Consider the following 12057-nt stretch of genomic DNA (forward strand, 5'->3'; position numbering starts at 1 on the left):
ATTTTAACTGTTTTACAGGTAAGGGTCTGTTATGGATTGAATTGTGTTCCCCCCCAAAATGTGTCAACCTGGCTAGTCCATGATTTCTAATATTGTGTCACTGTCTACCATTTTGTCATCTGATGATCTTCCTGGGTTGTAAATCCTACCTCTATGATGTTAATGAGGTGAGATTAGTGGCAGTTATGTTAATAAGGCAGGACTGAACCTACAAGATCAGGTTGTATCTAAAGTCTATCTCTTTTGAGATATAAAAGAGAGAAGCAAGCAGAGAGACAGGAGCACCTCATACCACCAAGAAACAAGAGCCAGGAGAACAGCGTGTCCTTTCGACCTGGGGTCCCTGTGCTGAGAAGCTCCTAGACCAAGGGAAGATTGACAAGGACCTTCCTTCAGAACCCAGAGATAGAAAGCCTTCCTTTGGAGCTGGCGCTCTGAATTCAGACTCGTAGCCTACTAGGCTGCAAGAGAATAAACTTGTTTGTTGAAGCCATCCACTTGCGATATTTGTGTTATAGCAGCACTAGATAACTAAAACAGGGTCCAACTTCATTCTTTTGCACATGGATATCCAGTTTTCCCAATAATGTTTGCTGAAGAGGCTGTTCTTTTCCCACTGAATCGTCTTGGCACATTAGTCAAAAATCAGTTGACCATAAAGGTGAGGGTTTGTTTCTGGGCTCTTAATTCTATTTCATTGATCTGGATGTCTATGTGTATGCCACACTATTTTGGTTACTGTAGCTTTCTAGTAAGTTTTGAAATTAGGAAGTGTGAGTCCTCCAACTTGCATTCTTTTTCAAGGTTGTTTTAGCTATTTCAGGTGCCTTGAACTTCTACATAAATTTTATGATGGGTTTTAATATTTCTAGAGGATAAAAAACAAAAGTTGCTGGGATTTTGATACGGATTGCACTGAATCTGTATACAGGTTTCCCCTGCTATCCAACAACAGACCGTTCCTATGAAACCCTTCATAAGCCAGAATGGCATACAGCAAAGAAGCAATCACCACTCATTTAAGTGGGAAAAATTTTTGAGCATTCCCAGACCCAAAAAATAACCTAATAAATCACACTAAATAACACATAAAAACTCTCACAAGCTCTCTTAGGCTTTTCTGATACCTTAAAGACACATCTTGCTAATAGATGCACAAAAGAAATGGAGATAAGGCACAGATGCTCACAGACATAGTTCCAAGCTATGACAGCTTGATGCTGAGTGTAATTCCTGGGGAAGGAGCTTGGAGACACCATGCTTGCTGCTCAGGTGTGCACTGCCTTCAACGACTCACTGCAGAACAAGCACTGAACACTACTTCCACTTTTTGCCTTTTTTGGTAAAGGTGAAAATCTTGTTTGGACTTCTTTTGGTTAGCAAAAACACACACTAACGTACGTCTTTCATAAAAGTAAAGCAAACTTTTGAAAAGTGGGGGATACCTATTTATCTTTGGGTGGTAATCTTAATTACATTATGCCTTCCAATTCATGAACAAGGTATGTTTTTCCATTTATTTAGTTTTTCTCTCAACAATGTCTTAGTTTTTGGTGTACAAGTGTTACATATCCTTAGTTACATTTACTCCTAAGCATTTTACTCTTTTTGATGCTATTGTTAACGGAATTGCTTAATTTCCTTTTTAGATTGTTTATTGCTAATGTATAGAAATCCAACTGATCTTTTTGTGGTGATTTTTGTATCTTACTTCACCGAATTTGTTTATTTAGCTCTATGAAGTTTTGTATGTGTGTGTGTACCCCAGGGTTTTCTAGATCATGTCATCTGCATTTAGAGATAATTTTACTTCTTCCTCTTTATTTTGGATGCTGTCTTAGTTATCTAGTGCTGCTATAGCAGAAATACCACAAGTAGATGGCTCTAACAAACAGAAATTTATTTTCTCACTGTTTAGGAGGCTCTAAGACCAAATTCAGAGCACCGGCACTAGGGGAAGGTTTTCTCTGTCAGCACTGGCAGAAGGTCCTTGTCTCTTCAGCTTCTGTTGCCTGGTTCCTTGGAGACCTCCATGTGTCTTGGCATCTGTCTTACCCCATTTCTCTTCTGCTTACTTGTTTAATCTCTTTTATATTTCAAAAGAGACTGACTCAAAATACACCCTATATTAATTCTGCCTCATTAACATAACAAAGACAACCCATTTCCAAATGAGATTATAACCACAGGCACAGAGGTTAGGATTTACAACGCTATTTTTAGGGGATACAATTCAATCCATAACACGTCTTTTCTTTCTTGCCTAACTGCTCTGGCTAGCCCATCCAGCAGAGCTGGGTGAAAGCGGGCATCTCTGCCTCATCTTTAACCTTATAGGAAGTCTTTCATCCTTGAGTATGATGTTAGCTGTGGATTTGTCATACATGGCCTTTACCAAGAATTTCCCTTCTATTCATAGCTTAAGAGTTTCAATCATGAAAGGATGGTGGTTACTTTCTCAAATGCCTTTTCTGCATCAACTGAGATGATCATGTGCTTTTTTTCCCTCATTCTTCATCTCACTTACTCTGAACACATCATCAGGGGGACCAATTGCTAGAGAAGGGAATCATGCTTAATAGAAGGCAACAGAAAAGAAGACCCAAAATGAGATGGACTGACACAGCACTACGACTCTTCATTCTCTAATTCAAATAGTCCAAAGCTACAGACAAATAAATAAATAAATAAATCGAATTTTTCCAATGGATCTAAGAAATATAAATTAAAGTCATCGTAACAGTCTCTCCTCACAATCTGGAGGAGATAATTACCCTGTGACCCTTAAATTTAAGTAAAATTTAAAACAGTGCCTTAAAAAAAATGCTCCATAAGCCCTAATACAAGGCATAAACAGAATACAAAACATTACTAAAAATGACGAAGAGAAACCAGATAACTGTGAGCTCCTAAAAATCAAACACCTATGCTCATCTAAAGACTCCACCAAAAGAGTAATAAAACCACCTACAGACTGGGGAAAAATTTTCAGCTACGACATCTCCAACCAGCACCTGATCTCTAAAATCTACAATGATTCTGCTAAAACTCAACCACAAAAGACAAACAACCCAATTAAAAATTGGGCAAAGGATATGAACAGGCACTTCACTACAGAAAACATTCAGGCGGCTAACAGATACATGAGGAAACGCTCTCGATCATCAGCCATTAGAGAAATGCCAATTAAAACTACAATGAAATTCCATCTCACTCCAACAAGGCTGGCGTTAATCCAAAAAACACAAAATAATAAATGCTGGAGAGGCTGTGGAGAGATTGGAACACTTCTACACTGCTGGTGGGAATGTAAAATGGTACAACGACCACTTTGGAAATGTATTTGGCGTTTCCTTGAAAAGCTAGAAATAGAACTACCATACAACCCAGCAATCCCACTCCTTGGCATATATCCTAGAGAAATAAGAGCCTTTACACAAATATATGCACACCCATGTTTACTGCAGCTCTGTTTACAACAGCAAAAAGCTGGAAGCAACCAAGGTGCCCAAGAACAGATGAATGGATAAATAAACTATGGTATATTCACACAATGGAATACTACACATTGATAAAGAACGGTGATGAATCTGTGAAATATTTTATAACATGGAGGAACCTGGAAGGTGTTATGCTGAGTGAAATTAGTCAGTTGCAAAAGGACAAATATTGTATAAGACCACTATTATAAGATCTTGAGAAATAGTTTAAACTGAGAACAACACATTCTTTTGTGGTTACGACAGGAGGGAGGGAGGGAGGGTGGGAGAGGGGTATTTACTAATTAGACAGTAGATAAGAACTACTTTACGTGAAGGGAAAGACAACATTCAATACAGGGGAGGTCAGCACAACTGGACTAAACCAAAAGCAAAGAAGTTTCCTGAATAAACTGAAAGCTTTGAAGGTCAGCGAAGCAGGGGCAGGGGTTTGGGGACCATGGTTTCAGGGGACATCTAAGTCAACTGGCAAAATAATACATTAAGAAAACATTCTGCATTCCACTTTGAAGTGTGGCGTCTGGGGTCTTAAACGCTAGCAAGCAGCCATCCAAGGGGCATCAATGAGTCTCGACCCACCTGGATCAAAGGGGAATGAAGAACACGAAGGACACAAGGTAATTACGACCCCAAGAGACAGAAAGGGCTCCATGAACTAGAGACTACATCATCCTGAGACCAGAAAAACTAGATGATGCCCAGCTACAAGCGATGACTGCCCTGACAGGGAACACAACAGAAAACCCCAGAGGGAGCAGGAGAATAGTGGGATGCAGACCCCAAATTCTCATAAAAAGACCAGACTTAATGGTCTGACTGAGACTAGAAGGACCCCGGCAGTCATGGTTCCCCAAACCTTCTATAGTCCCACGACAGGAACCATTCCCGAAGCCAACTCGTCAGACATGGATTGGACTGGACAATGGGTTGGAGAGAGATGCTGATGAGGAGTGAGCTACTTGCATCAGATGGACACTTGAGGCTATGCTGGCATCTCCTGTCTGGAGGGGAGATGGGTAGGTAGAGGGGCTCAGAAGCTGGCAAAATGGTCACAGAAAGAGAGACTAGAAGGAGGGAGCAGGCTGTCTCATTAAAGGGAGAGTAATTGGGACTATGTAGTAAGGTGTATATAAGTTTACACGTGAGAGACTGACTTGATTTGTAAACTTTCACTTAAGCACAATAAAAATCACTGAAAAAAAATGCTCCATACTTTTCATTTCTTAAAGCTCTACTTTTACACTTTCAAATATCATCTTACATAGTCAAAAGTCTCAGTAACAGAATAGCACTGGCATTAGAATCAAGATGTCTAGTGTTACAAATTTCTCGGTGAGGACCTCTGGACAAGTTAAATGAGCTCTATGTGATTCAGTTTCCTTATGCATAAAATGACAGTAATAGACTATGACATTACTAGACTCACAGGAGAATCATATGAGATATTCTACGTAAAGTACTTGGTACATAGTAAGCACTCAATAAATGTTAGCTACTTATACCTATTATTACTGTATTAAGGATGCTCAACTCAATCCTACCCATTGGTGCAGAGTCGATTCCAACTCATAGCAACCCCACAGGACAGAGAAGAACTGCCCCATAGGGTTTCAAAGCTATAATCTTTACGAAAGCAAATCACCAGGTCTTTTCTCCTGTGGAGCAGCTAGTGGGTTCAAACCTCCAAACTTTTGGTTAGCAGTCAAGTGCTTAACCACCGTGCCACCAGGGCTCCTTATGTACTAAGGGTAGTAGTGTTTAACTGCAATAGATATGGCACTCAAAGTTTTAGCGTATTTTAAGTGCTACCTCTACTTACCTTGCCAATAATTTCACATCGGCAATTCATCATTTGTATTATTATAATCGAAACACTTTTTTCGTTACTAAAACAAATCAAGAAAAGATGTTCAAAGCAGACAGTTCACTTTTCATCTTAAACATATATTCCAAAATCTGAGTTTTACCAATTCTCATATGGAAAAACATTTAAGTAATACCAAACCTTGGCAATCTAAACTAAAATTACCTCTTCAATTACACTATCTACACTACTCTATCCACTTCAGAATCAACTAATTTAGAAGTGTATAAGCATAAACTCTAAATAACAATTTCTTGCTCAATAAAATTGAAATAAATTAGTTCTGTGATGACAGAACACAAAGTGGCTCAATCTTACTCATCTATGCAGTTGTATGTGAAGCAATACAAGAAAAAGTTCAGGAACTTAAAACAAACTTTTTTAATACGATCTTTCAGCAAGATGGAATTCTACAGTTCTGAGCCCTAAGTTTGCAACTCTTCCTCACTATTATTTTTCCAGAACTAAATAAGCAGGCACCACCTATCTGTCAGTTTGCAATACTGTGATAGCCTCCATGTTGCTATGATGGTGGAAGCTGTGCCACCGGTATTTCAAATACCAGCAGGGTCATCCACAGTGCACAGGTTTCAGCAGACTTTGCAGACGAAAACAGACTAGGATGAAAGGGCTGATGATCTACTTCTGAAATCACCCAACGAATACCCCATGGATCACAACAGAGTATTGTCCAATACAGTGTTGGAAGATGAGCTCCTAGGTTAGAAGGCACTCAAAATACACAGTGGCTGCAACAACAGGCCCTGGCATACCAATGATCATGAAGATGGTGCAGGATTGGGCAAGGTTTTGTTCTGTTGCACAAGGGGTTGCCTTGAGTCGGAGCTGACTCAACCGGCAACTAACGACATTAAATTAGCAGAGGTGGACCAATTTGCTGGATGTCCTCCTTCGCCTCATCTGTCACCAAACAGGTTCTTCTGGAAAGTTAGACTAGGATCACTAATATTAAGTTGAAAAGATGGAACAGAACATTTTATCATGATGGACAGTGGTTACGCTGACAAATGCTCTAACTGGCTTTAAAACTTCAGTAACTTTGCCTTTAATTACTCTGTCAATAATACCTACACCTCACATTTCTGTATTTTAAAGTATACACACAAAATTTTTACAAAGATCATTCATAAAAGCTTTAAGGTTATCAATGTCGTAATACTTCCCTTACAACCTAAAAGGGAGTGATTCTTCCTATTTGGCTTTGCTCAATATTGTTTACTAACGACAAATCTCCAAAAAAGGAAAATCAACATGCTGCCAAGAAAGTATTAATTAGGGCCCAAATCCTTTATTCACAAAGAAATCCTTATTTTAACAAACAGAAGACACTTTTAACACTGGCATATTTTTTAAATTTTACCAGACCATTTCAATGGAAGTTCTCTCACAACTGGGTCACAAGTGCCACCTGGCTGTTAGCAGTTGTAAGACTTTATGTTTAAGACATCCCAATTTCAGAGAAGTTAAAAAAGTAGAACAACATACATCTTGGAATTGATTGTGTAAAAGCATATTCTATAAAATACTAAGGAGCTATATTTGTTTGAAAAATAGGAAAAAAAAACTGAAACATCATTGACTGCCCAAAAGTGTTCAAAATTAACTGTTTCCATTTACAATGCTGCCTTAGTTCACTACTCTCTCCTACTCAAGACCAAAAAATGCCCTAAGAGCTATTCTCAAAGTTCACTGAGAAGAAAAAAATAATAATTTTTAACTGACTGAAAAGTTCACCATGAAATTGTACAGGGGGAAGGACTACTTTCAGTTTTTAAGTTTAATTTTGTTAAGTTGCCTATCCAAAGCCCTTAAAACAGAGACTCTAACCCTATCAGTTAACCCTCTGAAAATATATTCAAATCAGTTTGTGTGCCCATTTTCTCCCAGACAATTCATCAGTTTCTCAAAAGGATCCATATCAGCAAAAAGGCTAAAAACCACTTTCTTAAAAGGTCTGTTTAAATTATATACTAAGAATTACAGTCATAAAATAGAGTGTGCTATAATCTGAAGGACGCTGCCAGGTAAAAAAGTTAAGTTTGGTGCTTTGTTTTGTTTTTTAAGAGGAGGGGGCAGAAAAGAGATTCTTTTATTCTAGAACAAATGAACCCTAACAAATAACGTATTCTGCTTTATTAAAAAAAAAAAACTACCATTGAAGAGCTTCGTTAATACACATCAAAATGTTAATTCTGATAAAGAAGCCTCTCTTAAAAAAAAACTTTGAGTATATAGCAAATATCTTCTAAATTTTTAGCTCGGAGTTTTCTAAATATGGAACACACCTATATTTCATTACTACAATCAGAAGTACAGCCAGAATGCTCCTTAGAAGAGAGGATGGCGAGACTTCATCTCACATATTTTGGACAAGTTATCAAGAGAGATCAGGCTCTGAAGAAGGACATCATGCTTGGCAAAGCAGAAGGTAGGCAAAAAAGAGAAAAACCCTCAACAAGATGGACTGACACAGTGGCTGCAACAACAGGCTCAGGCGTAACGATCACAAGGATGGCACAGGACTGGGCAGTGTTTTGTTTTGTTGTACACAGGGTCGCTGTGAGTCGGAATCAACTCGATGGCACCTAACAACGACAATCAGATATTGAATAAAATTAAAACTATAAAAAAATCAACTGCAAAACTCCAAAGCTTTCTCTACCATTTAAACTTTATATTATGGACATCATGAAAAAAGCACTCTGTTTCTGATCTCTAGACTCACTGCAATCATGCTGTTGTTGTTAGGTGCCACTGAGTCGCTTCCGACTCTTAACAGCCCTATAGGACAGCGTAGAACTGCCCCATAGGGTTTCCAAGGAGCAGCTGGGGGATCTGAACCGCCAACGTTTTGGCTGGCAGCAGAGCTATCACCCACAATGCCACCAGGCCTCCTACGGCTATCATGTTTTTATATAAATAATGCAATAATTTCAAGGAGGTATTATACCAAAACAGCCACACTAAGTTATGATCATTATCAGAGTTATTTAAAAGGATAGATTCTCTTAAAAGAATGGGGTGAACTTGTTAAAAGTCATCATTAATCGCTGACTTGATCAACAACTTATTCTTCCAGTAATATGATAAAATTCCGACTTGCTCCACAGTAGCAAAATCAAGCTCAGGGTGTTCTCAGTGTTCTAGGTCATCTCCTACTTTGTCTCTGTGCATGATTGGCCCCTAGAGGAAAAATTCCAAGAAGCAAAGAAATTCAGAGGGTCAGTCAATGAGATCAAAAAACTGGGCAAGAAAATAGCAAGGCCAAAAATTATTTTAAACTATGCAGAACACATACAAGAAAACTACTTCTACCCATCCATATCCCCAAAACTCAGAATTACATGGATTGGGAAGACAAAAAAAAAAAAAAAAAAAGCCAGGATGAATCAAAATAATTTTGTGAAATAGTGATCTCATACATCTCCACCACAACAAATCCATGGTTAAAACAGACTAGAGCCAATTATTTCATGGCAAAAAAGATCAGTTAAAAACCTATTGATATGTAAGAAAAATTCAGAGAATGACTGGCAGTCCCACTGCCTTCAGAAACTATTACGCAAAATACAGGAAAAAAAATTAACTTAAAATGGATTATACTAAATGTTCAAGGACTAACATTTGATAAGGGAGGAGAGCAGAGGCAGGGAAAGCTCTGTGCCAACTTTTAACTGCAGCTCTAGTAGAACACACCAAAAGCCTTGTTTTAAAACAGAAGCAGTGAAAGAAAACAATGGTTTTAAATCTATCACCAGTATTAACTACTCATGACCATAAATTTGCCTTTTTCCAATGAAGGAGTAATAGCATTAAAAGCCATACAATAAAGGACAGAAGAAAATGCAATTAAATTTCTCACACAAGACTAGATTATGAAACCTGTTCAGGAATTTTTAAAAGAATATTTTTATGTCAGAACTAAAAGTTAAAAAAAAAAAACCTCAAGGATTAAGAAATCTAGCACACACAAGGAAATCAGAGATTAAACCATTATTTTAAACAGGACTGAAGTTTAAAAGTATTTAATCAATGTACGTTCCAACAAATCCTCCTTCCACACTAACTATTTCATCAAATTGAAAGGGCTCTCCATATTCCTTCCCCCCTCAAAAAAAAACCAAACCCAGTGCCGTTGAGTCGATTCCGACTCATATTCCTTCCCCAGTTAGGCAAAAATACTACAACTTACAATTCATTATTTTCTTTCAGAGTTTGTTTTTTAAAGGAAAAAAAAAAAACAACCTGCATCGGAATGGGATTATTCTGAACAGAACTCATGTACCTTGACTATCAATTGTCCGAAAGAATTATACTTTTTAGGAAATTAAACTTTATTCCACTAGTTAACCAACAGATTTTGCTAAGTATTACCTCGCTAAAAAAGTCAACACATAAATTCCATTTTGTGCAAATATTTTTCCAACATCTATAAATGAAAATTTGTATGTGACAACACAGTAAAGAGGCCTCAACATAGACTCAGCAATATTTTCTCCAATTTATCACTAATAACTTGTACACTTACTTAGTGATTGTAAATACCTACATCTGAGAAGTATTGAGTATGCTCACCACAATAGATGAAACACATAGTTGGTAAGGATACTGCTCTCATACAATGTTATGAAAATGCTCTTTTACTAACTTATTAAGTGACTACCACAGGCTTGAATATTAAACACTGCCACATCAATCCTTCAAATTTTCTACAAAGTTGACCCAATTTCAAGCCTGAAACTGAGGCTTATACCTTTAGAAAACAAGGGTTAAGTAACTGGGTAGTCCTAAAAATACACATCATAACTACATGACTAAGATACTCACTTAAAACTTGTGCCAAGATAGTCCCTCCCTTCAAAACAAACTAAAACTGGCTCACCGATTCTCTTTTATTTAATTTTGGAAATAAAAAAATTAAATTAAATGGATTCCTAAGCACTCATTTCCTCTGTCTCTGTCCCCACCATTTAAAATATTCAAACCTTCAATCTGTGAGCCATCTCTGCAAAAACGCTAAAATAAAAACAAAGAACTAAGTCATATCTCCAAACTATCTACCTTAGGAGTTTAAAAAAAAAAAAAAAGCTAGATTCAGGAATGATAATGACGACGGTTCTAAATCGTGGAAAACAACAGAAACCATGTCTACAGTCGCTGTCTAAGGAGCCAGCCCTCCCTCCCAGTGAATCACCTCACCTCAGATACTTTTAAACCGTGAGACCACCCTATTTGCTTGAGTAAACCACCTGAGTAAAAGGTTTCAATTTTGTGTCCCTAAAGTGGGGAACTATCAATCTCCCTCCATGACATGTTCCACCTTCTATATGTAGATTATTTCTACGTGTAGGAAAAAGAGCCAAGTAAACTCAGTGGCAGGGTGAGGACAAAGGGCACTCTGAAATACCACTGAAGTAAACAGAGCATGAAGACAGGAGGCAAAATTAAAGTTCTCTAAAGTGAGTAACGGCAAGAAAACGCAGGCACTCTCTTTTACCACCCTAGGGTCCTAATCCCCATTACTGCCCACTGGAATGCAAAGTTGAACTACCACTCCCCAGGAAATCCTCAAAATGTCAGGTTACTAGGCAGCCTCTAGGATGACAAGTTAGTACCCCTTCCCCACCCCCACCTCCACCAAACAGAAAAGCCCAATAAGTGCAGGTCACCCTGCCCTCTGGGGCAGTTCCAGCCTGCGCAGGGATGGTTCTGATGAGAGGACGAGAAGGGACAGACAGACTACCTTTCTTCCCATACACCCTCAGCTAAAGAAACAAAACAAAGAGCTCTCCTTCCCCAGGAGCCACTACCCCCGTCGGAGGAGAGGCTTTCCCATTTCCCGGGGCAGACTGGCCTCCCCTCCGCCCCCGCCCCCATGACAAAGAAAAGGCACTTGGTGAGCAAGGCCTTCCTGCCTCCACCGAAGAGGGAGGGGGCTGCCAAGATGAGGAGCCCCCTCCACTCACCCGCGCTCCCACTCCTGCCCGGCAAACAGCGGAGAGCGGCGGGGAGAGCAGGGCTCGGCTGGGGAAGCCCGGTCCGGAGGGGGTGGGGGGTACCTTGAAGTAGCCGCCTTCGTAGAGGGTGTTAGGGGGTCCGAAAATGGCCACCTCCCAGTTGTAGAGGTCGGACTCGTCTACCAGGGTGATCCGGAAGCCCTCCACCGGTTCCTCCTGCAAGGATTTCAGCTCCAGCATTAGGGCCTTCTGCGAGCTGGTCATCTGCTGCTGGGCCATCGCGGCGGCGGCGGCGGCGGCGGCGGCGGCGCCGGGGCCCCAGTCCTCACGCACCGGCCGGGCCGAGCAGGCCCCTCCCCTCCGCTCGCGCTCGGGCCGGGCCGGGCCGCACCGGGCCCCGGTCTTCGCCCACCAGGCGGGCCGGACCAGGCCCCAGACGGCCCGTGGGCCGCCCCGGGTCTCCTCACACACGACGCGGGCCGGGCCGGGCCGGGCCCTTCTCTTCACACTCAGGCCGGGTAGGGGAAGGGGTTAAGGGAGTTAGGGGGAATTCGCTCCCGGTCCTGGGCCTCCCCCCCCCGGAGGGGGCCTCAACTGAGGGGGGGGAGAGGAGGTGGAGGCGGAGGAAGGCGGCGGAGGGCCGGCGATGGTGAGCGGAGGGGGCCGGGCCGGCCCGGGAGCGCCGCGTTCGCTCGCCCTCTCCTTCTCCTCGGGG

At 40.6% G+C, this 12057-nt stretch overlaps 1 protein-coding gene across 1 annotated transcript in view; it reads right to left on the minus strand.

The window, feature by feature from the left end:
• UBE2R2 (ubiquitin conjugating enzyme E2 R2) overlaps window positions 1–11649 on the minus strand; it is a 141430-nt gene extending 129781 nt beyond the window's left edge. The window contains exon 1 of the mRNA XM_010587872.2: window positions 11445–11649. Coding sequence (XP_010586174.1) covers window positions 11445–11621 — 177 coding nt within the window. The 5' untranslated portion in view covers window positions 11622–11649. The remainder of the gene's footprint in view (window positions 1–11444) is intronic.
• Between the last annotated feature and the right edge of the window lie 408 nt (window positions 11650–12057).

The sequence above is a fragment of the Loxodonta africana genome, chromosome 9 (assembly GCF_030014295.1).
Source record: "Loxodonta africana isolate mLoxAfr1 chromosome 9, mLoxAfr1.hap2, whole genome shotgun sequence".
Lineage (NCBI taxonomy): Eukaryota > Metazoa > Chordata > Mammalia > Proboscidea > Elephantidae > Loxodonta > Loxodonta africana.